Source organism: Sciurus carolinensis, chromosome 13, assembly GCF_902686445.1.
Source record: "Sciurus carolinensis chromosome 13, mSciCar1.2, whole genome shotgun sequence".
Classification (NCBI taxonomy): domain Eukaryota; kingdom Metazoa; phylum Chordata; class Mammalia; order Rodentia; family Sciuridae; genus Sciurus; species Sciurus carolinensis.
Window position 1 is genome coordinate 16520762 of NC_062225.1, and position 27238 is coordinate 16547999.

At 49.0% G+C, this 27238-nt stretch overlaps 1 protein-coding gene and 1 non-coding gene across 5 annotated transcripts in view; one reads left to right on the top strand and one right to left on the bottom strand.

Annotated features, from left to right (window-relative positions):
- Positions 1–27238, bottom strand: part of Sh3rf3 (SH3 domain containing ring finger 3) — a 347565-nt gene that overhangs the window by 93087 nt on the left and 227240 nt on the right. For all 4 annotated transcript variants that reach the window (XR_007104739.1, XM_047523201.1, XM_047523203.1 and 1 more), the window contains exons 3-4: positions 22890–22985; positions 1383–1748 (exon numbers count right to left, since the gene is read on the bottom strand). Coding sequence is in view for 3 of the 4 variants with exons in the window: in XM_047523201.1 (XP_047379157.1) it covers positions 1383–1748; positions 22890–22985 (462 nt within the window). In the remaining variant the exon portion in view is untranslated. The remainder of the gene's footprint in view (positions 1–1382; positions 1749–22889; positions 22986–27238) is intronic.
- On the top strand, positions 19536–19609 carry Trnaa-cgc (transfer RNA alanine (anticodon CGC)). The gene has a single exon. It is a non-coding gene; the product is annotated as a tRNA-Ala (tRNA).

Consider the following 27238-nt stretch of genomic DNA (forward strand, 5'->3'; position numbering starts at 1 on the left):
CAGCCAGTGAACACTCCAGACAGAATGGCACATTCCAGACCATGGCCTCAACCTTGGGTGAGAACCAGCATTTTCAAGCGTGTGCTGGGGAAAGTGTAGCCTGCTCTGCGTAGTCCTGTGCATGCAGCAGGAGCGCATCTGTGTGTTTGTGCAGGTGTGTGTATGCACATCTGTGCACCAGTGGATATGTGGAAGTGTATCGTACACAGGTGTGTGTGCATGCATGGTGTATGTGTGTGTGTCCATATGTGTGTGCATGCATGGTGTATGTGTGTGTGTTCATATGTGTGTGCATGCATGGTGAATGTGTATGTGTCCATATGTGTGTGCAAGGGGCACATTCAGACTAATATGGTGCATGTGAACCAAATTGCAATTCTGCAGCTCAACTATTTAATTTTTAAAGAGACAATTCTCTGTATAAAGTTATCTGGGTCAACTGTAATTTTGAAAAAGATGGTCCTTCCCTAGCCAGTTGCTATTGGTGTCTTCTCCAGTTTGGTACATAGATTGAAGCCCTATTCCAAGACATGTCCAGGGCAGTCAGAGGAGGCACTGGTGGAGACCCTGAGAGAGGCCTGCAGATGGACCTCAAGATAAGAAGATGTAGAATAGGAAGGAAAAGGTACCCCATGTTCAACCTGTGCAAAGGTACACAGTCCTGGGCTGAATTTGGAGAGGAGGCCACACCCCAGTGGGCACATCTGCCTGCTCCCCAGTCTCTCATGAGGAAGGGTGACAGCACAGCAGTGTGGCTGCAAAGCCATCCCTGCCGGGGCTGTAGAGCCCCCTTCCTGACCTTGATCTCTGTATTCATAAAAGAGAAACTTTCCCAACTTCTGCCCTTTAGATGCCACTGTGACCAGTCTTTACAGACCTACAGATAATCACTTCCTTTCTATTCTTTAAACACCTTGCTTCGGTTACTTAAATCTACAAAGAAACTAATGGAAACGCAATCACGTCCAGAGATAGAAGCCATCTGTAGAAATAATACTCAGCAGTGCTGTTAATTCTGGTTCTGAGCTCTGGCCCATTCTCTGCCAAAAGGGACATCAACAAGCCCTATAGAGATGCTCAAAACATCCTAGGACTACATCTTTCCCCAGGACAGACATTCGTGCTGAATGTTGATGAGACGGGAAGCACTTTCTCCTGAGTGGACACTACTCCAACACGGTGTCCTTGAACCATACACAGGGTAACAAGTACACATTTATAAGATTCTTGCAGGCAGGCAGTGAGGAGGGAGCCCGTTTCCCCTGAGGGTAGTTCCAGGGTGTCCTCCTTCATGCTAGTTCAGAATTCAGCTGCTGGGCACAAAGGTGAGGATGGACACCCAGAGAACCCACGTGGGCCGGCCCTGGGCTTCAGGACATTACCTGGGTGGGTGCAGTGCAGGACAGATGAGCCAGCTCCCCAATCCTGGCTGCAGCGCGGGGGTCGCTGGAGCTGATCAGAACGGGGGCGCTGATTTCCATGGAATGCCTGTGGCTAGCAGCCTGCGAGGATTTGTGCGTCACGCTGAGTGCAGTGAAGGAGTGGCGTTTCTTGGCATTCTTCTTGCCGTCCACACGCCGCTGAAAGGCACTGACCGCCCCTGAGCTGCTTAGAGTGGGGCCGGGGGCCATGCTGGCCCCTGCACCAGGATCAGAGAGCAAGGGAGCGTCGCAGCCTGACGCAGTGGCGGCAGCAGCAGTGGGGCATGGCTTGTCCATCTCAATGAGCTGCTTGGCCGAATCATTGAGCTGAGAAAGAAAGAGAATGAGCTTTAGTAAATAACTGTCACGAGCCACGCCCAGCTTTCCTGTGCTCTCTCTGTTGCATCCACATTTACAAACTGACAATGTGTTCACAATGGTCAAATCTTTCTCACAGTGGCTTTTGGTCTAAGTGGTACAGGAAAAACAGAGGCAGGAGTGACTATTTATTTATTTATTTTGTGGTGCTGGGATCAAACCCAGGGGCTGTGCAAGCTGGGCAAGTAAACTACCTCTAGCTCCACCCTTTACCCATCTTCACAGGTTTATTACAAAGGTTTCTAGAGCAACTTAAAGGCCCAGGGAGCCGTGATAGAGGACAGGTGGCTCCAGAGAGTCTCCCATGAGCCAGCACCTCTGTGATCCTAACATTTTCAGTTAACATTTCTGGGGCACTATGTGCAGCCCTGCACAGAGAGAAGGACCAGAGTCCAGAGAAGGACAGTCCAGCCTCATTCAGACCTGGCAGGCCCTGTGTTCGCTAGGATAGCGCGTTCACGCCTGCCTTCCAGCTCTGGAGAACTCTTGCCTGTGGTCACACACACTTCTAATGGTGTGACTGGTGGCGACCTAAGTCTGCTCTGGCGAGGTGAGCCATGGAAGCTCTTTGCAGTGAAGACTCCAACTCAGGCTCTCAAGATCCAGACACTGACCTGTTTCAACCCAGGAGGATTCAGATCTATTTACCTTGAGTGATTCAGCCAGGATTTCAGGATGCCCCTCCTTCCCATGCCTCCCAGCCAACCTGCCAAATAGCAGGGGTTTACAGTGGAGTTTGCCTTTGACAAAAGTTTGATTTTGAGTGGCACCTACCTGGAAATGTGGGATGACAGGTGGAGACCATGAGCAGCCTGCAGTAACTGGGAAGGAATACTCCAGGAGGCTGGTCAGGCCTCTCCTGGTGGGATGTGCCACCTGGGTGGCACTTGAGTGAGTCCCCTCAGCACACCCACAGGTGGCCCTGTCAGTCACTAGCTGACACCAGCTATGTAGGCATTTGGTGGGGCCTTGGGTTAGGTAAAGGGTCAGCTCGCCATTACGGTCTGGATATGAGGTGTCCCCCAAAAGCTCCTTTGTGAATGCAGGAGAGTTCAGAGGTGAAATGATTGGACGCTGAGAGCTGTAATCTAATCAGTCCATCCTAGTCTAAATGGACTAAGTAAAAGGTAGCTGCAGGCAGGTGGGGCAAAGCTGGATGAGGCAGGTCCCTGGGGGTGTACGCTGGAAGGATCCATCTTCCCTGGGCCTCTTCCCCTCTCTCTCTCTCTCTCTCTGCTTCTGCCATGATGCTCTGTTTTACCTCAGGCACAGAAAATGGATCAACTGACCATGGACTAAAACCTCTGAAACCAAGAGCCAGAACAATCTTTTACTCCTCTAAGTTTTTCTTTTTGGGTATTTTGGTCGCAGCAGTGAGAAAGCTAACACACTCACCATGAAGGAGCGATACTGTCCCCTGGCTCCGCCACCTGGAGGGTGCTTTTCACTTAAGATTCCTAACAGGGCCTCTTTCTTCTTAGTCTGTAAGTTCATATCTAACAAGGGATTTACAGTGATTTAAAAGAAAAAAGGACAGAGAACTTTGCGTTGGGAGTACGTGGCGGCCAGGAAGAGAACATGATGCTGGAATCGGTTTGGGATTATCACCACAAGGCAGGTTAAGCAAATGCCACAAGGCTAGGTAAATGGTTGTAAGATTCCATTCTTTCTCCCACACCTTTGCAGAAGTAGCAGAAGAGGCTAAGTAAATGCCAGCTGGCCCTTGGGGCGACCGACCTCCAGGAACACAGTTAAACATGAGGGAGCTCTGGCCACCTCTCTGTGCTTTCTTCTCACAAAACTGCAGAGCTGTTCTGGGTTCCAGCAGGGCTGGCACAGCTTGTCTGTCAGGGTAACATGTGGGGCTCAGGACCCACATATTTCCTGGGCAAGATGACTGTACGTGCTACCCCAGGTGCCCTGCTGAGGCGCCTGAGCTAGGATGTGGGGTGCTCCTGTGCAGTGGCTTTTCAGATGCTGCAGGAGGGCTGCCGAGGGCAGCTGGAAGCCTTTGTGGGGAAAACATGGCCCAGCAGAGGCTGGAAGGATGCCTGGGACTCAGAGGGGAGAAAGGGTGGTGAGTCAAGGAAACTCACAAAGTGGGGAAAGATCAAGTGGGAAGCAAAAGCCAGTGTGGTCCCAGCAGTGGACCCACAGGTCACCAGCAGGAACCATGCCACTCCTCCAGCCTGCTGGACAGGTGTAGATGTGGCATCCTGTGTATGCAGTATCTTCCTCTTTGCTAAGGCCTCAAATGGGGACAGAGGCCCGGTGGGTCCCTACACAGGGTCTCACTCTCCCGCTGGGAGCAGAGTCTGATGTCAGACCTGGTCTAGGACATCTCCCCAGTCCTGTGACAGGGTGAAAGGAAGCACCAGGTCTCTCTTGGCAGGAGCTATTCTCTGGCAGCGCCTTGCTGAGCTAGAACGGCTGAAGCTCTTCTCAATCAGCACCTTGGGAAGGGACAGTTCTCCTCACAGGGCCTGGCTCACTTGCGCTCTCCCTGGCAGGCAGGCAAGCAACCACCTGTGCAGCCTGGCTGGCCGCTCCTGCCACCAGCAGACCAGCTCGGGCACTGGACTACCCTCATTTCCATCACGAATACCTGTCTCTCAGAGGGAGGGGATGTCTCTCGCTCCAGGACCCCAAAAAACGTATGATCTCAATCCAGGATTATTTCCTTTGAAATGTTTCCTTCAAGCAGGCTCAGCTGTTTCGCTCTACTTTAAGGCGTTATTAGTTTGCTTCCTCAGAAGTGTTACTCAAAGAACGAGTAGGTGCCTGTTCCCTCCCATGTCCCTTTGTGGGATTCCCTGAGTACCTGAGGGCTGGACTCCTGGACCTGGAGTTTCAGCCACAGTTCCCCAGAGCCCAGAGGAAGAAGAGAGGCAGGAAGCACGATGCCTTCCACTCCTGGGTATCAGGACACATCTGACGCCACCTTCGTGCGTCTCCCTTGGAATGTCACTATGTGGAAACGGCGGCAGCAACGATGCCAGGGGCTGGGCCAACGGACTCGCCTCCCTCCCCAGAGAAGCACAGCTGGTGTCTCACTTGGCTCTACCATGGCTCTGGAAGCTGGTTTGAGAAAGCTCACTTTGTGGGTATGCCACGACTTGGTTGATCACATGATGGCAGATGTGAGTGATTTCCAGTCTTGGGTCATTAAAAAATAAAGCTACTATGAATAATAAAAAAAAAAAATCCACTTTCAAAACCAGGAAAGTCAGGCACTAGCAGGTTGGTATACACACATCCAGGACACGCTGGGTCACCATGTGAATGATGGCATGAATTTCCAGGTCCTCTCTTGTCAACGGTGGCCATGGCAACCAATGGCACCACTTGGCAATGCCATATGTCGCCTCAGATAAAACCCGCATGATGGAGAGCTGGGGGGGAGGCAGCATGCCTTTTTCCTCTTACCCTTAAAAACCCAGCCCATGGTGGGCACCAGAAGTGACAGCAAATAAACCTCCACTAAAGCGAGGTGGTTTCAAGAACCCAGAGGAGAAACACCTCCTGTCTCCAGTAGCGAGCTCTCCACATTTCCTGGGTGCTGGAGTCCTTGACATCCCTGCGACAGGCTTGTGAACCGCCATGAAGGACCTTCTGGAAAGAGAGAAGCGCTGTGGTTGCATCCTGTTTACTCAGTTTGCTGCTGTGACAAGAGGCTTGTTGTTGGAGCCCAGCTGCTTCCTGGGTCTTCTTCCTTCCTGCCCCAGGGTCCTTGTTCCAACAGTCCAGAGGGGACTGATTCGGGAGTTCTCAGTGTACGCCACGTTTCTCTCCACACAGAACACTAATGGACAATGTGTCCAGGACTTGCTGGACTAGGACAAGCACAGTGGGCCCACTCAGATTCTGTGGACCCTGCAGAATCTGAGACTGTTGCTGCCACTCTGTGATTAAGTCCCAGAGCCAAAGCTCATGGTCCAGGGCAGTGGGCACTGTCTTCCTGACAAGTTTCCTTTATCGCATTGAAAAGAAGGACCTGCACCTGGTGATCCTGGCTCAGCCCCGTCAGACGGTGCTGTCCCCGCATGTGCTCCTGGGCCTAGTGCAGGGTACCCTCATCCCCTAGCACCTGCCCACGGCAGCCGCTCCTGTGTCGGCTGTGAGGAGCGGCCATGATTGCAGTCCAGGTTGGCACAGGCTGCACCCTCCAGGGAAGCCCAGTGGCTATGTTCGTTTTCCTCAGCGTGGCAACTCCAGTCCTGCTGCACCAGGCAATGGGTGAACTGCTCATCGGCCCAAGTGTCCTGAGGGAGGGGCAGCAGTGCACGTCAGAGCAGGCTTTCCCCTCGCCTCCCCCAACAGCCAGAACGCTCTGTCGTGGCTGCTCATGGCCGACTTTGAGGGGCAGGTGTGGGAGGCAGAAGATGCCTCCGGTCCACTGGACACGCTCATCTGGAAATGCCGGGGCTCTGCTAATCAACCTGCACGTGGCCTCACCTCATGTGTTTGTCTGGTGGGCACCTCCAGCCCACACAGACTTGCTCACACTCATATGTAGCCTGTGCATCCCACAAACCCACTGTTGATTTTTTTCTTTTAATGGAAATAGAAGACATTTTCAACTTCTGTATGAGGGGGGAAAATGTTATCAATGACATGTCATCTTTTTTAAAAAATATTTTTTGTCAATGGATAGGATACCTTTATTACATTTATTTCTATGTGGTGCTGAGGATCGAACCCAGTGCCTCACATGTGCTAGGTGAGCACTCTACTGCTGAGCCACAACCCCAGCCCCGTGACATGTTAAGTTTTGATGAGTTCATTCACTTTTTTTAAAAATACTTTTTCTAGTCGTTAATGAACCTTTATTTTATTTATTTACTTATTTATTTATTTATTTACACGTGGTGCTGAGGATGGAACCCAGGGCCTCACACATGCCAGGCAAGCACTCTACCACTGAGCCACAACCCCAGCCCAACAGTTCATTCACCTCTCACGAGGACTCTCACTAGCACCAGGACAGGAGGTGCCCACCACAGAGTCTGCCCCCTCTCACTCTATGGGGGCCCTCTGTAGGGCCTGCCCCAACTTGAATGATCCTGGGAACACAGGCTCAAGTACAGGTGGGGAGGCTAGCTCAAGCAGATGGGTACAATGTAGCCAATGGACCATGATGGTCAGGCCAGGGCTTGAAGACCCTGTATGTCAACTGCTAAGGTGGGAATTGCACAAAGGTTCATGTGTTGGACCTTAATCCCAAATTCATATGATATTATCTGGAGGTATGGGAAATAACTCGGATTAGATGAGGTCATGAGAATAGGGCTCCTATGATGACATTAGTGGCTTTATAAGAAGAGGAAGAAAGGCCCAAGCTGGAACTCTTGCTCTGTCTCTGCCATGTTATGATATAGCTCGAAGCCCTTGCCAAATGCTAAGCAGATGCCAGCACCAAGTTCTTTGAACCAAGAGCCAAATAAACTTCTGTCCTTTATAAATTACTCAGTCTCAAATACTTTGTTATAGCAACTGAAAATGGAAGAAGCCACGGCTGTGAGCTCTGTGACTCTGCACTGCTGCCTCTTGGCTTAACAACAGTTTTTCCATGACTTTGTCTTGCCAACTTGATCAGTTCAGATGTGGTAGTCCTCCACAACCACTCTTTCTTTTTAACCACAGAACCATCTAGTGCCAAAGAGTTTCTTCTACCCATTGTTCAAACAATTCCATGGAATTACTGCATTCTGTGCATATCTGAATGCAGGGGACAGGCTAAACAAGAAGAGTACTCACTGGCAGGTCTACAGTGAACCCAAGGCCAGCCTGGTGTTTTGGCACTTGGTCCAGGATAGTATCAGAGCACTGTTGCCCAGAAACCACTGTGTGTGATGAGAAGACTTTAAACTGAATGGATGCAGGAATAATTAATAGAGGGGCAGGGGGACGGAATGAATTAGACACCCAGACATGGAATAGCAGATAGAACATGAAAGGACAGTGGGGCAGGAGGTGCCCAGCAGCTCACAAGCAAGATGTCCACACCCAGACCCTCTGGCCTAACCCAGGGCACAGGAAGTACAACCTCAGCACATCTGCTGTGAGGAGGGATAGGGCTTGTGACCCCGATCTCAGGGAGGAAGTGTGTCCTGAGACCATGTCTTCCTGGAATTCCAGGAAGCCAAGGTGCATGGTGAGCAGGTGCTCACGGTTTCACATAGCCACAGGGGACTCTTCGGGGCTCACTATTCAGACAGTGGGACTCCAGGTCCTCTCTTGGGCTCCACATGCTCGATTCAACTCCGTGTGGACTAAATATAATTGAGAAAAATATGTGTCTCTACTGAACATGTACAGACTTTTTTCTTGTCATTTCCCCCTAAATAATAGAGTATAACAACTATTTACATAGCATTTATATTGTCTTGGTTATTATAACTAGTCTGTAGGTGATTTAAAGTACACGGGAGGATATGCATAGGTTATACGCAAACAGTACACTGTACATGAGGGACTTGAACACCTGCAGATTGTGGTATCCATGAGTGTCCTTGGACTGATCTCCCTCAAATAGTGAGGGGTGACAACATTCACTGTATCCACAAAAATTGCCTCCCTGGACCTCTGATCTAGAGCCCTGGTGACGTCGGTCCATGAGGCCACGGACACTGCGGGACGGCTGTGCTAAGCATTTATCACATGCCAGCTCAGTGGCAGATGCTGGGGTGCTGCAGGGAGCAAACCCTGCCCTAAACAGTTCCTACTCCAGGGTGCCACAAAGTACCTGGGATCTTTTAAGGATGCTGATTCTGGCTCGGTAGATCTGGGATGATGCCCGACTTCCTGCATTTCTACAAGTTCCCAGGAGGCAATGTTGCTGCTCCTCCTTGGTAGTAGCAAGCTTCTAGAAGGTGGCCTATGGCAAGGACAGCAGCATGTGCTGCTGGGCCTCCTGCTTGGCATGTGCCTTTATCTGCTGCTCCCACCCAGTGGCTACATACAGTTTAGGTCATCATGCTGATAACTGGCCCACTATTCCTCAGAGCATCACAAATAGGAGCAGATGAAGAGTAGCCTTTACCTGCCAGAAACTTTCATCAGGAGAAATCTCAGGAGGGGCTCACTGCCCACCCAGATGGGCAATGCAAAGGCAACTGAACTGTACTTTGATCAGAATTTTGTTTTGTTTTGCTTTGTTTGTTTTGGGTACTGGGGATTGAACCCAGGGGCACTTAACCATTAAGCCAAATTGCTGAGGTTAGCTTTGAACTCGCAATCCTCCCACCTCAGCCTCCCAAGTCGCTGGGATTACAGGTGTGTGCCACCATGCCCAGCTTGATCAGAGCTTCTTGATGGTCAAACGGTTCATTCTTTTTCTGGGGGAGGTACTAAGGATTGATCCCAGGGGCATACGACCACTGAGCCATATCCTCAGGGTCTTGCTGAGTTGCTGAGGGCCTTGCTAAGTTGCTGAGGCTGACTTTGAACTCAGGATCCTCTGCCTCAGCTTCCTGAGCTGCTGGGATTGCAGCCGGGTACTACTATGCCTGGCAAGCGCTTGGTTCTTAACCAGATAAGCCAGCAGCAGGGGTAGTGGGGAGGGAGTCTCTCTCAATGCTTGCTCCCCTAGAGTCTTTAAGGGAAAGGCTACCAAAATTAGGGGCCATTGAGTTTGTCAGAAGCAGGTGACCTGGTGATAACCCCTAGCCAAGTACATCTGAGATCTACCTTCATCACGTGGCTGCTCATCTGACCCTTGTCAGCCACCTGAGGCAACAATGACACAGTCAGTTTGCAGATGAGGAACCGACGCTCAGAGAGTTTGGGTGACTTGTTCTGCACAGGTGGCATGAGAGCAATTGCTCACTTCGTTTCTGCTGCATCTCATGGGAGTCCCTTGGGATACATACGACCTACGCAAAGGGATGTCTTTACAGTCTTGGTCCATCTTTAGGTTAAAAAAATTAATGCATTCATGGAGAAATACATAGACCCTTAGCAATTGGAAGAGTTTCGGTTCATTTCAGGAATTCAAATGTGGGTATTTAAATATCAACCTTTTTGTTGTTTGTTGTTAAGGATGACATGAAAATTAGGTCAGCCAAGTCTCACACCAGAGGACACCAGCTCTGGTTGCAGGATGGGAGGGCATTTATTCTCCCTTCCTTTTATTTCCTCACAGGCCTGATAACAATGCCAATTTTTTATTTACTGTGAATGCTGAACTTGGGACATTTGTAATACAGGCTGAGCATCCCTGGATAAGAAGTCTTGATTATGGGGCATCTTAGATGTCAGATTTTCAGATTATGGAGGCTCAATCAGCAACATCTATGTAAATATTCCAAAATCTCAAAAACATTGAAATCTAAAATGTTTCTAGACCCAAGCATTTTGGATTAGAGATTCTCAACTTGTACCAGGTGCCACCACTCTGAAGTGGCATTTTTCCATTCATTCAGGAAACACTTCTTGTGCACCTGCCATGAAAGTGGCTTCCAGCCTAGAGAAGAGCCCCATCCTTGGAATTATGAATTGTCAAAAGGGTGAGTCAGACCAGAAGCAGTGCAGGAGTGTGACAGAGACCCACCTGGGGGCAGCTAACCCATCCAAAGGTTAACTAACCCATCCAAGTATGGTAGGCATCCTGGCTGCCGGCCTGACCCTGCAAGACCCCCACACCCCACCATCAGGGGCAGCTATGCTCCCATTCCAAGACGGCTATATGTGCACAGGTCAGGCTGTGGCCATTCTCCAAAGGGGCCAGTGAGCCAAGGTGGTTGTTCAAGTAACCAGAGTTTCAGACAAGACAGATCCCGCAGTGAAGTCGAAGGTGGGTCTGCACTGCACTGCACGGTAATCGCATATAAAGACCAAGAACAGGCAAAGGTGTTAGAGGAAACGATGCCTGAAAATTACAAGAGGGAGAGAGAATGGTTTTCATTACGGTCTCCTGTTACCATAGACTGAAGAAGTTCCCGTCCCTGTCGGGCACAAGGCAGTAGCACGAAAGGCGGACTGTGCTGTTCTAAAAGTCACTCAAAACGCAAGGTCGGCCTTGCCCACCTGTGGGTGCTGGGCACACTCAGGGCAGTAGGCCGAGCCAAGTTACCCTAGGGATGGCTTTACTCAACCGCCCGCCTGCCCCGGATGTCACTCAGATCACGGTGACATCCACCCAGCACACTGCCCTGCTGCTGTCTTGATGCCAGCTTCCTGGGAATTAGGGGGCTCCCTCTGCAACACCCTGTGGCATGGCAGGGGGGTGAGTCTGCAAGCCCTGGGCCACGGTGTGAACCCCACTCCCACCCTGTGACAGGGAGCCTGGGAAACAACAATCACCCACAGGACCATCTCTACGTACTCAGCACCAAAGCCGGCTGGAGAGTCTGGCTGCCCAGCAACAAACGTCAGTCCGTCCTTGCTCAGCCCCAGCCCTCCCTGGGGCCTCCTTCAAGGTTAAGTCCCTTCCTCCCTCATGTCCAGGTGGTATCGAGGTCTATTTTCTTTGAGTTCAGCCTCTGGATACTGAGAGATGTTTCTTTCCTGTCCATCAGTCTTGCTCTCAGCCCAGGGGAAGGAAGACTCCAGAGGAGTCTTGATACAAATTGAAACAAGAAAACAGAAAACTTTCCTCATTTGCTAAGAATGAATATAAGTCCTGAAAAGGCCCCAAAGCAGCACGAAGGCCTGATTTGTGCCTTATTAGAGAGGCCTGTTATTGGAAGTTTCCAGACCCTGTGATAATCTTGCCTGAAGGTAGATTTAAAAAGAGACAAAAATGGAGGTTTCTCAGCCAGAGCTGAGCAAAGTCTCTCCGCTGGGCAGTAGGGAGACCTCAGAGTGTGCCAGTCTGATACAGAGAGTCTGAGGAGAAATAAGGGAAGTCGCGTAAGAAACGAGGTTGCCACAGACTTCAGGTAGAGACAGGTGTCAGCTCCACCCCATGCGTACCCAGGGCCAGGCCAGCAAAGCGTTTTTGAGCATGTGCCTCCAACATATATTTCCTAGTATACCAAATGTTATTTACACTACCGTCGTGTAATGTATATATTTTGGTTATGTTTATTTGGCATACTAAATACACACAGGCACACGATGAGGTTTGGATCTGAGCTGTCCCCCGAGCTCCTGCGTCAATGCAGGAATATTCAGAGATGAAATGATTCAACTGGGAGAGCCTGAATGGACTGATGGTAACTGTAGGCAGGTGGGGCCTGGCTGGGGGAGGAGGGTCCCTGGGGATGTGCCCTGGAAGGGTGCCTCTTCCCTGTGGCCTCTCCCTCTCTCTGCTTCTTGGCTGCCATGAGTGAGCAGCTTCCTTCTGCCACGTCCTTCAGTCATGATGTTCTGCCTCACTTGGGCCCAAAGCAATAAAGTCAGCCCACCACGGACTGAAACCATGAGCCAGGATAAACGTATTTTTCTCTAAGTTGTTGTCTTCAGGCAATTTGGTCACAGAGACACAAAGATGACTTACAATATGTATGTATGTATGCATGTATGTATATGCGCATATAAAATATGGTCTATAACATACTATGTAGTGATAGTAACAAAATATAAATTTATATTATAAACACAGAAAAAGTAGAAACTAAAAACTAACAAGTTAAAAAGTTCTAAATAATACATCTGAATAGATGTTCTAATTTGGAGCTTGCCCAGCTTCATAAGCCCCACTTTGGGGATTTCTGGCTTAGAACAGTGGTTTTCAAGCTGTGAATTTATTGGGTCCTGACCAGCATTTTAAAGATCTGAAATGGAATAAAAAAGAAAACATCAGAATGCATCCCATGTGGCAACAAGGATAAAAGTAGTTTCACAAAACGTTTGTTTAGCTTCCCATGCACACGTGTGTGCGTCTTGGTTGGGGTGTAAAGCACACTTCTCATCGTGAGTCACAATCCCAACGACTGAAGGCCATGTCCGGGGACGGGAAGAAGACAGGCATTTCTTCCATTGGAAGTAAACGCACTGCACTTCCCTGCCCAGGGAGAGAATCCCTGATGTATCCAGGAGCAGGGCCCCTCTTAGCTGAGGGCTTGGGGCGGGGGTCCTTGCTAAGGACCACAAGGGGGCGCTCACAGAGTTGTTCACACTGGAAGATGCTGTGCACCTAGCAAGACATGGAACATTTGTGCATCTGCAGCAGGGTGACCTTCAGGTGACAGAAATCCACTCCCAAGGTCTGTGAGGAGGACCTGAGCTTACCCCAGCCCCGTGTGGCTGTGAGACTGAGGGTCAGTGAATGCTTAGCCATTGTTTACAGAACAGCAGCCAGATTATCACTGAATTGTTCTGCTCTTGCAGCCTTGACCACTTCATCACCCCTTAAATTTAAACCATCCTCTATTATTTAAAATGCCTGCAGATGACAAGCATGTGCGTGTGCTCACGCTCTCCACCCCCAGTCCACTCCCGACATCCTGGGGCAACCTCTGAATCAACAGAGTAATCAAGATCAGAGCTGATCATCAGTTAAGAGAATCAGACCTGCCTTATCCTCTCCCAAACGTCTCCTTTCATAGATGGTTAAAGAGCTTAGTACCAGGCACACAGTAGGTGCTCAATAAATACCTATTTAATGCGTGAATGCATGAACATTTGCCTGTGTGTACAGTAAGATCCGTTTGTTGAGTATACCCTAAAGACTGTGCTCAGCACTCCTCATCCCTTTTCCAGAGCTGTAAATAACATCCCACTTTGCAAATATGGGACCATCAGCCAGCAGATAGGCAGTCTGACTGAAGAGGGTGTGGCGGAGACCGGTGGGTCTGAGTGCGTGACCTTCCTTGCATCCACTCGCTGAGTACCTGCTGCCAGTTAAGCTGTGTTCCAGGGAAGAGGTGGCCGGTGAAGCTTTCCATAGAAAGAGCTTTCCTTGAGGATGCACCCCATGGTCACATAGGAGTTTAAGTATATTCATAATGTAACTAACTCATTAATACAAACCGAAGGGATGTTGTATTTGAGAAAGGTGAAATGGGGAAGACAACTACCTTCTCAGAGAGGGGCCTGAAGCGGCAGGAGTCTTTCAAGGCAGTGGAGAGGCACAGGCAGGAACTGGCTGACACGCGCATGATGGTGTGTGTGTGTGTGTGCGCGTGCGTGTGTGTGTGTATGTGTGCACGCGCATGTGCACAGGTACCTGTGGTGTGTGCTCAGGGATGGACATGAAGCCTCTGTCGACTTCTGAAAAGAGGGTTATAAGTTCCTTGGAGTTGGAGAAGAAGGATTTGGGGGGTCCTCAGAGAGAGTCAGTATGGCAGAATGGGAAGGGCTGTGTTCAGGGGTCTGGCCAGCAGGGAGGAGAGACCTTCCGCCCACAAACCATGTGAGGCCAATGATTCAGCAGGCTAAGTGGTCTGATTAGCAAGCACACACTGAATGCCGGCAGTTCTGCTTGGCACTGCAGGAGCGTCGGTGGGAAAAAATTAGACAAATCTCCCAATCTCATGGAAACTCAGGCAAGCAGACAAGAAGCAAACAGGTATCTCATTGTACAGAGTATGCTGAATGGTGAGAAGCATATGGAAGAAAATGACTGAGGGGAGGCTGTGTCAGGGTGGGGCAGGCTGCAGGTTACACAGGGAGGCGAGGGAGGGAGCCAGCTCCACCGCAGTCTGAGGAAGAGGGAGGAAGAGGCAGGAAGAGGCAGGCACTGCATGTGCAAAGTCCCTGTGGTAGCAGTGTGGCTGGAGCCTCTAAGGAGGAATAAGGATGCCAGGGCAGCTGGAGCAGACTTGTGGGCATAAATGAGGTCAGTGTGGCTGCAGATGGAGACAGACTCTGGGTCCCCTAGGAAGCCTTCATTTCCCTCTGAGTGAGGTGGCGGGCCTGGGAGGGTTTACCTTAGTACAAGGACCTGACAAGATCCCCAACTACTGTGCTCAGAAAAGATTGTTGGCGTGAGGCGTGCTAAAGCCATTGCAATAGTGTCATTGAGAAATGCTCACAATTTAATGAGAAAAGAAAGATAGAAAAACAGTACAACCCCCAATATATGTAAATTGATACATAGAAAAGAACAAAGTAAATAGAACTATACGCCGACGTTTCATCGGTTCTTTTCCTACGTGTGTGTTCATATTTACTGGTAGGATTATGAGTGCTTTGAATTTTTTCTTCACACTTTTCTGAATTCCCCTACTTTGACAATGTTCTATAATCAGAAAAAACATTGAAAATGAAACAGAAGGGTGGATTGGGCGGGGCTGCCTGCGGTCCCGGGGAGACTTCAGGGTCCTGCAGTCACCTTGCTCCTTCCATGTGACCGAGCCTGAGTGCCATAAAAGCCTCTGTTGCTTTCTGTGTCTGAAGAGCACAGTGAGGTCTAGCAAGGTTTCCTCCTTCTGGGCTGGTTTGGTTTTGAGCCACAGATGACAGTCACCAGCTGAGAAGGAACACAGGCTCCCTAATCGGGCTCCTGCAGAGGCTCAGGAATTGTCAGGGAGCCTCCCCAGCATCATGCCCCAGACCTGAGAAGGTGGGAAGTGGTGACCAGGCCACGTGAACTAGGAAATAGAGGGGAAGCTGAGAGGCAGCAGAAGGCAGGTGCAGACCTGCCCAGGCGGCGGGGTGAGAACCAGCTGCAGACCTGCATGCACACTTGCGCCCTCCCCGTCAGCTAGCCGACTGTTGGGGAAGCTCTGCTGGTCACAGAATGTTCGAGCGGTTGTAGCAGACAGAAAGGGAGAAGATGCGCAGCCAGCCAGCGTTCTGTGGCTTGACCTCCTCTGCTGTTCTCCTGCGGTGTTTTAAAGCAAATCGCAGAAACCGAATGAGTCCACCTGCAGGCTCAATGAGGACCTCTGACAGGTGAGTGGATCCACGTCACCAGTCCACCTGGAGCCACTGGGGAAGAAGCGGAGAGCCCTTGGGGACACTTTCTCTTCCCAGTCTCCAGCTCTGATACAGGCAGGGGATTGGCAAAAGCTGTATCCCTCTCCGTGGGGGGAGCATCCCAGGGTCTCTGCTCACAGAGCGAGAGCTAGCAAGTTCTTTGGCTTTGGAGTCTGATCAACATTATTCTCTGAGATTTATCCAGCACGACACTCACACTTCAGTTTCCATCTCTCAGAGACCTGTCTCATTCCTCCGTTAGACCCAGGAATGGGGTGTGATAAATAGCTACGACTAAAACTGCAACATCGGCCCAATACATTTCCCCCAAAGTTGCTTGCTGAATGAACTGGGCTGTAAATTTGGCAGGGAGGAACAAGCAGAATTTTGACTACGTAAAGGTCTCCTTGTAAATACAAAAGGTTTACAGACATATTAATGTGACTTCCTAGGCTTATGCGTCTGTCCCTGATCTCGGCCTGCATCAGCTTAGGGTGCAATCGCTGGTTCCTGAAGTCAGGGTCACACTACACCTGAACACCTGGTTTCACTGTGGCTTGGGCCCCACCCAGTCCCTGGGATGCAGGTGTGGTGGCTCTCTGGGGACCACTCACCTGCCTCTCCGCAATGAAGTGCGGAGCTCAGGCTCTGCCCCAACATGCTTTAGCACGCCTCACCCCAACAATCTCTTCTGAGCAGCAGCTGGGGACATTGTCTGGTCCTTCTACTACGGTAAAACCTCCCAGGCCCGCCACCTCACTCAGAGGGAAATGAAGGCTTCCTAGGGGACCCAAAGTCTGTCTCCATCTGCAGCCACACTGAACTCATTTATGCCCACAAGTTCAGAGGGTTTCAGATGGGCTGCCTTGACCCAGCCTTTGTGGAAACTCACTCTCCAAGTTGTTGCTTTGGTTTCCTTCACACTGAATGAAATGTTAAAACAAATGCAAATTGTTTCTTTTAAAAGGATTGAAGTTCTCCTTTTCTGATTCACATTGTACCCTCAAAAATAACACTCTAGCACTGACATGCAAGTTTGCAACAAGACTTGGGGGCTTCTTACTGCTCTCTAGAGTGACACAGGGAGGGGAAGGAGATGTCGAGGTGATAGGAAGGATCATTTCTGACACTGGGCCCAGGCATTGTCTGGCACTTTGCCTATGATGCTGATTCAATCCTCACGAGATCCCTGAGTAGGTGAAGCTGTTACCCCATGTTATGGCTGGGATGGAGGTGTTCCCAAAAGCTCATGTGTAAGACAATGCAAGGTTTAGAGGATAAATGCCTGGTTATGAGAGCCTTAACCCAATTAACAAATTGATTCCCTGGTGGGTTTAGCTGAGTGGTAACTGGCGGTGGGTAGGGTGCTACAGGAGGAGGTGGGTCATTGGGGCATGGCTTTGGGGCTAGTGGAGTCTCTGTCTACTCTCTGATCATCATGTGAGCTGCTTCCCTCTGCTGCACTCTTTGCCATGAAGTTCAGCCTTACTCAAGCCCTGAGGAATAAAGCCAGCTTCTATGGACTGAGACCTCTGAACTCATGAGCCCAAATAAACTTTTCTTCCTCCACAGTTGGTCTGGTCAGGTCTTTTAGTCAGAGCAGTAAAGAAGCTGACTTAAACACCCCATCACACAGATGAGGAAACTGAAGGATGGGGATATTAAATGATGCACCCAGAGTCTGGTGAGTGACAGCTGGATTGAAGCCTGAGGAGTCCTCTGCTCTACTACCTCCATCCTAAGACAGGGAGGGGCCTGGCCTATCAAAGGGACAGAGCAAGGTCAGAGGAATGCCAGCAAACCTGGGCAGTGAGTAGGGCTGGGTAGTGCTGGGTCGGGCAGGGTGGAGCCCATGGCAGAAGACTGGCAGAAGAGTCTGCTTATTCTAAGAGCAATGGATTCTGCTGGAGACTTTCAGCAGGAGTGAGGCGGTCCAAGTTAACTTGTAGAGATGGTTCTGTGGATGCAGAAAGTGGACCATGGACAGGTAAGATGGGCAGAGACCAGTTGGGAGCCTGTGAAGCTGGGCTGCTCTGAGACTATCTGCCCATCCTGCAGGGCCCCAAGACCCTATGGGCTTCCTATGCCCATGCCCCAAACCTTTTAATCCAGAAGGTTCTCACTACATTCATTTACACTATCAAAGCTCACCTAGGCACAGGTGGGGATGGGCTCAGAGACGATGAGGACATGGATAGGAGATTGAGGCTTTGAAAGGAAAGGACCAAAATGCAGAGTAAGCACCGAAGTCTTCACAGTGACCTGGGAGACCACAAAATCTGCACCTTACTGTCTGATTCCACCACCCTCCCTCCCTGCCCCCCAGCAGCAGTCACCCTGGCCTCTGCTGCCCCTCAGAGGGTCACCATTGCCTGCAACCTGCCCTCCACCCTCACCACCTTGCCCACAGTCCCCATCCTCAACTGGTTTCTGAGCACTCCCACTAAACTGTGGTTCTCTCCTCCCCACCATCCCATGCCCCTTTCCCAGATTTGATACCCTCCAAAATTTCTTAGCCTCATTGTTTGTCTCCTCCCACCAGAATGCAGGCTGCCAGACGGTTCTCTTACGTTTTTTTCCACGACCGCCTCCCTGAGGCCTGGCACCTAGCAGGTGCTCAGGAAATAAATGAATGAATGAATGAACAAATGAATGAATGGTGGCTCCCTGGTGGCCTGAAAGGGACAATGTGGAGAGTATTCCATAGCAGTGGAAACCTGCTCTTTCAGTTGAGGCTAAGCCACCAACAGAAACCTAAGGCACGAAGAGCAAGACCTCCCAGCTGTTGGCAGTGGCCCTGGAGATGGATGTATTTCTGTGTTTCCAGTTGAAGTGAGGACGAAGGCTCTCCTCGAGACTCCAGGCGCTCTCTGTCCTACAGGATGTGAGGGAGGAGGGGCGGCCCTCGTGGACGAGGGGCCAGCCCTGAGTGTCAGTGTTGGTGACAATTAGGAAGCCTCTAAACTCATCCGAACACTTCCCAGAGAGCCAGGCAGAGCCCTGCCGGATGCTGAGGGGATGCAGGAGCAGGAGTTAAGAAGGAAAAATTGCAGAAAACAAGACGTCTGGAAAAGACAGTGATCAACCAAACCCTGGCCTTTGCTTCCCCACAGAGAGAGAGTTCTGATAGCTTCAAATAGAGCTCTAAATTGCTCTCACTTTGAGGGGTTTGAAAGACAAAAAGCAGAAGAAAGTGGCTTTCAGCTCCTGCAGTGGCTGAGCTGGAACAAGATGGAGGCAGAACTGGCTGAACGAGGAGGCCCCACGCACGCTCTCTCCCCAGGTGCACACGCAGGGGGCAGCATGTTAGCCCACCACCTGCAATTTGCTTGCTCTCTTTTCTAAACAGGACATGTTGACAAAACTTAAACACAAGCCGAAGCATAAAGACAGGTGAGGCATCTTCCCAACTGGCCTGGAGCACCGATCTCGGGAATAATCCCTCGCAAGTATGAGAGTGAATGGTGAGGCCGTGACTCCAAACTGCGGTCAGTCCCTCACACAGGCTGGCTCTGCACTGGAACAAGAAGGCCTGGAGTTGCGCCACGGACCCCCAGTGACTCCAGATGAATATGTTTGTTTCCAGCTGCAAAATCAGACACCATTCCCCTTGCATCCCTGGCCTTAGCCGAGAAGGGTCTCACTGGTGGGGCAACGTGGAATCTGACAAGTTTCCTCCCCAACTTCTTTATTTTCAAATGTTTAATTATTTCATTTTTAAGCGTTATTTTTCTGAGACAGCATCTTATTGTGTTTCCCAGGCTGGTCTTGAACTTCTGGGGCTGAAGTGATCCTCTTGCCTCAGCTTCTGGAGCAGTTAGAACTACAGGCACCCAGCCTATAAATCTGAGACTGAGTGAAATAAGCCAGAAATAAGCCAAAGTAGTCATTGAACTCCCTACACATGGACTTTAAAAGATAGTCAAGGGCTGGGGTTGTAGCTCAGTTGGTAGAGTGTTTGCCTCGCACGCACAAGGTCCTGGGTTCAATCCCCAGCACCACAAGACAAAAAAAAAAAATAACAAAAAACAAAGTCAAATGTGCAGACACAGAGAATAAAATAGTGGTTACCAGGAAATGGGGAGGGGTGGGGTGAATGAGCAGCTGTAGGTCAAAGAACAAGCAGGCGCATCTTATGCAGGATGAACAAGTCAGAAGAGCTAAGGTCCACCGTGAGGGCTACAGGTCATAATACTGTATGACATTTGAGGTTTTAGTTACATGCCTAGCTACATGACTACCTGCTTTTTCCCCAGGGGAAAATGAGTAATTACATGGATGATGGATATGCTCATTTGTTCTATTACAGTAACCACTTCACTGTGTATATGTATCTTATAACACGTTGTATACCTTAAGAATGCACAAGGACATTTGCTTTTTAAAAGTGTGGATGATGCTTCCCTGGGCCCATCTCCAGATTAAGACCAGTTCTTCGAGGCGGTCATGTTCTGAACACCCTGGAGTGAAGCCAGCAAGGGCCCGGAGAACGCAGTTCCAGGGTTAACCCACCCGTGAGAAGTGGGATGAGACTGTCCAGATCAGCTGGGGAGGGTTCCTAGCCCAACTGGGAAGTGTTCCCTCACTAGGATGCCTGACAAAAGGAATATTCAGGTAGAATCTGGCGGGAAACAGTGCCAGCCATGGGTCCTGGGTGGGGCTGGCCATGGGGGCTTCTCAGGAGGAGAGCGGAAGCATGTTCCCCCAAAGGTGCTCTCAGAGTAGATGCAGTTGAAGAGCATCTGAAGACATGATGGGCCTGGCATTCAAGGGAAGGTCCAAAGAGGACACCCCATGTAGTAGCATGAGGGGCAGGAGTCAGGATGAGACAAGGGGTCAGGGGTTTCAGGGGAATGTTTCAAAGTCTTGAGGCCAAGGAACATGGTTGCAAGAGAAAAGGGTGTGTTTAATGTGGAATCAGAAGGATGAGGACTGAGGAAAGGCCACTGGGCTTGGGGCCAGGAGGTATCAATGGGAAAGTGAGGGGGACCTCGCAAGCACTGGTCAGGGGCACCATGTGGGCAGGGCCTTCCGCTGCCTCAGACTCTCAGGGCTGGGACCAGAGCTTTTCAGATGACTCTGACTCTCACTGAAATTTGCAAGTCATTGCTCTGGACTCTTCAGATAAAAAAGGTCAAAATGAAAAGACCAGACAGGAATTAGACCATCCAGAGGGAAGCTAAGTCAAAGTCCTGTGCATGTAACCATGGTAGAGAGTGAGGCAGGCAGGAGCAGGTGGCACAGGAGGCCTGTGGAGGGCAGGTCTCAGACTCTGTGTCCCCTGAATGGCAAGATGCATGGACGATGGAGAGACAGGGACAAACTGAGGTCAACAAGGAGCCAGTCAAGAGAGTTTGAGTCAGGTGAAAAAATCCTGTCGTCCCCCACTTGGTTTATGTCATTGAATTATTATTGCCTCTGTGAGCGACACAGCAGAGTAAGGCAAGAAAACAGCGAGAGCCTAAGGTCCCCACGGTCAGACCCGCGGCAGGCACGCGGCTATTTTCCACAGGCGTCCGGCATACTCCACTGCCCCGGAGCAACCTCACAATCTTCCTCTTACTTCCTTCCAGATCCAGAACACGGCCCTGCACCCTGACAGACTGCATGAGGTGACACTCCTCCTGAATCACCGTCTCGGAACTGCTGCTTACAGCAGAGGTGGTTCCCACCTTTCGCTCCCGGGCTCTTCTCAGGACCACAGATCAGCAAACACACAGAAACCAGGAACGGGGGCTACTCCTGGCCAACGTCTCTCTGGCCCAGACTGAGCCTGCTGATCACGGGCTGAGGATCAGAGCCACTCTGAGGCTCCTGAACTAGTATCTGCTTGTGCAGCCTTGAGTTTCCCGGAGGAACTCGCGTAGTGTTGTGTCTGCCTGTGAGCGAGGTCAGGGGCCCCGGTGTGCAGGGACAGCCCGGCGAAGGTGGGCGGGGTAAAATCAAATCTCATGAACTGTGGCATGAAGCTCCATCTGGCCCTTGGTCTCACCAGTGTTTAGGGTGGGTTGTGGTCAGGGCCACTCATGATCCCCACGGAAGTTCTCATGGAGGTTAGTAGGTAAAGACAAAGGGTTTCACAGGAGGGTCTCGATCTCCTGGGCCGCTTATCCAGGTAAATGTGGGAGAAACTTTCTTCCGAATGTCTGGGGAAGAGGGGAAGGAGTATGGGGAGATGAGGCTGGAAAAATAGATCAGGACCACACTGCAGAGGGCCTGGAATGCCAAAGTAATAGGATTTTACTCTGTAGACAAGGGGACAATTGCAGATATTTTTAGCAAACACGTACTGGCATTCACACACCACCTGGTGGGGGTGACAAAGCTGACTGTGTCCCCCACCAGATCCTTCATGGTCTTTCGAGGCCCGTGTGCCAGGGGGGCAGGTGGGCAAGGGGAGCTTCTCACTGAGTGAAGTGTAGGTCACTGGTGGGTGACCACGCGGGCAGCAGAAGAAGGTCTAGGTCTAGAACCAGGTGGCTGTGCTCCAACCCCAACCTGGTGGCCCTCTGCTCATCTGTAAAGTGGGGGCACTTACTGTTTTCAGATGTCCATGTTGTTGGGAGGATTAAAGTAAGAACTACTGAGAAGTGTTTGGCACTCAGTCTGCATTAGCTGAAATAATTCCTGTGGGATGACCCCAGTGTCAATAGGATGAAAGCTCGTGGCCGGTCACGAATGTCCGTGATGAATGATGGACACACGCACGGTGGCAAACTCCCCCACACGACAGCCATTGCAGACTGGTGGTAAGCAACTCTCCTACCACTAGAAACCAAGTCTTTCCTGGTTCCAGAAGACAAGAAATTGAGAGGTCTCAAATTAGCCTCAGGTCACCTTTGCTGAATGACTTGGGTGCGTGAGCAACCCAACAGTCCCGAGCGTGAGAAGGATGTCTCAGGGGCCGGCAATGTTTCCTTCAGACCTGTTTGCAGTGTCAAAAGAAATGCTACCTTGGTGCAGACTCTTCCCCCCCTCCTGTTGGGAGATAAGAGCAATAGGACTTGGGAGTCTCCAGAAAATGAGTGCTAGGAGTAAGTGTCAGAGAAAAGGGGGGCAGCTGCGTGGCTCTGTCCTCATTGACCAGGTGAGAAGGTCGTAGCCAGGCCTGGGACGAACCCTCAGAACTATCCAAGTCAATCCTTAGCGCATCCATGGGGCGATCTGCATGGAAGCCCCATGTGGCAGCTCTGTGACCTCAGTACTGGTGGAAGAGTTTTCCCTTAGAAAGGGGCTCCAGGTCAGACCGCACAGCAACACGGGAGGTGAGCGTGTTGAGCTTACCTCCACGTACAGCAAGGGGAAGATCCCGATCTTGTCTCCCAGCATGCCTTCTGCCCAGTTATCATCTACTCTTCGGATCACGGTCAAAACTTCATCCTGAGGTTTCCGGAGACCACCAGGTAGACGCACACACCAAAAAGGGGAAAAAGAGACTGGTTAGTACAACTGAGGCCAACAAAGGATTCTAAGAAGGGTGTATTGTCCATTCAGACTCTGGCATGTGAAAAAGCAAATTTCTATTTCACCCAGTTTTCCTCTTGTTTCTCTCTCTCTCTGATGCTATTGATCATAGCTGCAAAGATCTCTAAATGGAAAAGTTTAGCATTTTACAATATAGTTAGCATTTTAAAACACATGCTTCTATTATTTATTTAATGAAATGAAAATATTTTGAATAAAAATAAATTCAGCTAAGTAGAAAATGTTTTAAGTTTCTGGCTTCATCAAAGAACAAAGAGAAAAATAACCCAATCCAACTACATTTATTTAGAGTCGTGAGTACATAAAGCTTTGAATAGCCCTCTTAAATTCTTTGGCGTATCAGACAATACCAAGTATAAATGTACAAAGTGGAAACAGATGGAAGGAGAGGGGGAGAGGCGGGAGGAGGAAGGAAGAGGAGCTTTCGGGGAGCCAAGACTGGGAGACAGACTGTCGGTGAGGAAGGAAATACTCAGGTATTGGCAGAGGTGCCAGGAGCCCCAGAGACAAAGGCAGGTTGTAGGTGAAAGAAAGAAAGGCCCCAGAAGAGAGGGCGACCCAAAGGGGGAAGTGACCAGAGGAGCCCTGGAGAGAGAAACACAGCTACAGGCAGTGACAGGAGGGCAGAGACCTCCACAGGGATGCCCTGGGCAGGCCTGGTGACCACAGAAGCAGTCTCGGCCCCAAGTCATTCTCCCGGAACAAACTTTTCCTTTAGCAATGTGGAACCCTGCACCCCAGGGCTGTCTGCCTAAACTTTCCCCCACTGAGCCCTGTCCTGGGCATCTGTTAGGAGCCCAGCTGGCCCAACTGGCACTTTGATGTGCTAGGGGCTGACGGTCCCAGACAGCCTAGGGGAAGAACCCCCATTAGATCCGAAGGTGCCATCTGCCTTCCCTAAGAGCCTCCGTACTGTTCCTTGAAGAAGTAAGTGGGCCTCGTGTTCGGCAGCCTTCCCAAGGTTATCTGGGATGCTGCTGCCCTGGGAGATGTGGGGTTGCACAGTTTGGGGTGTTCATCCAAGGTGAGAGAGAAACATCTGGTGCAAGCTGGTCACACCCTGCAGAGAACTCAGAAGGAGTGGCCAGGATGGGGCCTTTGGTCGCTTCTCAACCTCCCACTGGGGGTGGGGGGTGGGGACAGGGCAGAGTGTGCGGGGGTCCAGTCACACCCCCACTCTCCCTGCCTTCACTCCCTGCTGCCAGCTGCTTTCCCCAGAAGATCTGTGACCTCAGAACTCACTCATGCTCCACACAATGACATTTAACTTAATGATGGACTGTGTATGACAGAGGTTCCATGAGATCATAATGGAGCTGAAAAAGTCTACCACCTGGTGACTTTGTACTTGTCACAGTGTGCACACATTGGTGGTACTATGAGTGTAAACATAACTACACTACCAGCTGCAGAGAAAGTACAGCACATGTGATTATGCACAGCACATAATACTTGATGGCAATAAATGACTGTTACTGATGTATGTATTTACTATGCTGTACTTTTTAACCATTGTTTTAGAGTGTATTCCTACTTCCTGTAAACAGCAAGCCATGTTACACCAGCAGCTGCCTCGTGCATATTGTGTTTACTGTATCTCTGGATTGCACTGATTTCTCTGGTGCTTCATTGAACCTCAGGTTGTCATGCTGGCCCTCAGAACAACGGGCTATGCCTCGTCTGTGTATCATGCCTCTTATGTGTGGAGTAGGCTTTGCCATCTAGATTTGTGTCAGCGGCCTCTGTGATGTCCACACAATGATGAAATTACCCACTGGCACATTTATTTATTGCTCAGAAATGTCCCTGTCATTAAATGACATGTGGTTGTATCTCTTTTTCCAGTTTATATCATAAGCCAGAAGTATGCAACAGGCATTCAAGGGAATCAAGTCCCTGTATGTGGGTGAGGTAGTCAGTTCTCACTCCAAGATGGTGTTTTGCAGGGCTTGCTTCCAGCAGATGCTCAGCCCTGGGAGCGTGCCAACTAGAGCCAAGTGTGGAGGACTGGTGGGAGGGACACACACAGAGGAGAAAAAGACACCAGATTAATTTTGGTTAAGAAAAATTGAAGAGCCACATCATTATCTAATGCATTTTGAGACATTAAAGCCAAAGAAATAAAAGAAAATACAGCAAGAAGTATAAATATTGGAAATATGGGTATATACCCATATTTTTTTACCTAGAAAAACAGAGTAGCAACTAAAAATCAATATAAGAATTTGAGATTTAAGAAAGGTTGCCAATTTTAAAATAAATTCATAAACATCTTTGGATTTCCCATATACCAGCAATAATCAGTTAGAAAATGGCTAACCATTAAAAAATATGCCAAAAATAATTCCATAAGGATTAAAGGCATGTTTTTAAAAACTTGAATATCTAAGAAGAAAATATGAATAGATTTTAATCTTGTGCTGAATAAGGTATGATAACAAAGATTTGGCTGAAGAAAATCTAAATCCTATATGTTAAAAATAATGTACACAAAACAAAAAGTCAAACTAGAAAAATATTTGCAGACTATAAGAGAGATAAAGGCTTCCTATCCTAGCTATCAAGAGACTTTAAATGACAGCGGGGAAAAAAGACAAATACTTAAAAGGAAAAATAAGCCAGGGGCAAAAATCCAGGAACTTACAAAAGAAGAAAAGCAAATTGCCATTAAACACATTTTAAAATATTAGGCCTGACTGAAAATCAAAGAAATACAATTTTAAATGAAGAAATTCTTTTTTTTCTGCTGTGTTCTTTCTGCCTGTCAAATTAGCATGGATGAATATGAAAGTGACTCACCATGGCGGCTAGTAGGCAGGGAACAGGAACGTAAATTTAGGGCAGGCAGTTTGTCAGTTCCTATCAATCATCAAAGTCTTGAAAGCCTGTAACACCCCCTGACCTGAACATGACATGTTTTTTCCTGTGAAAATCCACTGCGTAGATTGACTTAGCTCTGAGGATGTTCATTTTGGTGTTTGTCAAATTAGAGAAAAACTGAAGTCAAATGCACAGCAAACACACGTAGGCCTTTCAAAAACACATGAAACACATCAAAAACACACCCTCCACACTATTGTGTACCTTGCTTTTTCCACTTAATTTTGGTAAGGATTGTTCAATGACTATGCATATAGATCTCCTTCACTCTTTTAACAGCTATATAGTAACATTCTATTATACTAATGTACCATAATTTATTAAGTGAACTTGGTAGTTATTTTAAGACAGAAAACTAAGATTCAAAATCCATTTGTATACAGTCCATTAGATAAACATATCATTATTGATTTTAAAAATATAACCCTATTTATAGGGAAAAAATTAAAAATATATATACTTAGTAACAGTGGGACAAGGTATATGCCAAAATTTGTATAGTGGATAACTTTAGGAGAAGGAAGGGGTAGGTCCTTTTCTATTTCCCAAATATTTCCAATTAATATCAATCTGTTTTATAACAGAATTGTCTCAGAAACCAGAAAACAAATCCAGGAGGGAAACAAGAGGCCTAAGATTTTCTTATACCTCTGGATGGCACTCTATATATCACTTACCTTTGAAATTTTTAAGGAAGTTGAAAAATCAAATTTCAGCAGTTTATTTTTGCCTACAATTCTAGCTACTCTGGAGGCTGGGGCAGGAGATCACAAGTTTGAGGCCAGCTTGGGTAACTTAGCAAGGCCCTGTCTTGAAATAAAATTTTAAAAGGACTGGGGATTTAGCTTAGGGTAGAACATTTGCCTAACATTCTGGGGTTGACCCCCAAACCTGCAAAATAAATAAATAAATAGAAGGGTTTATTTTGCTTTTGTGAAGAAAAAACTGATTTGTACACAATGCAACAGGAACAGATAACATGCAAAGAGTCAGGAGCCTGGTTCCTCAGTACAATCATCAGCAGGAGCAACTAATACAAACAAAAAGGTTTGAATTGACAGATAATCATAAATTCCTGCAGTTAGGTTAAAAATTAAATGATATAAATGTTCTTTGATAAGAAATAAAACAGCAAGCAGGGCTTTGGGGCCTTCAGCTCAATACAACCTCCACACTGGTTATCATTATGATCTGGTTGTAAAAGTTATGTCAGCACACACACCATTCAGTCAAAAAAATGAATAGTGTGACTTTCATCTTCCAATCTG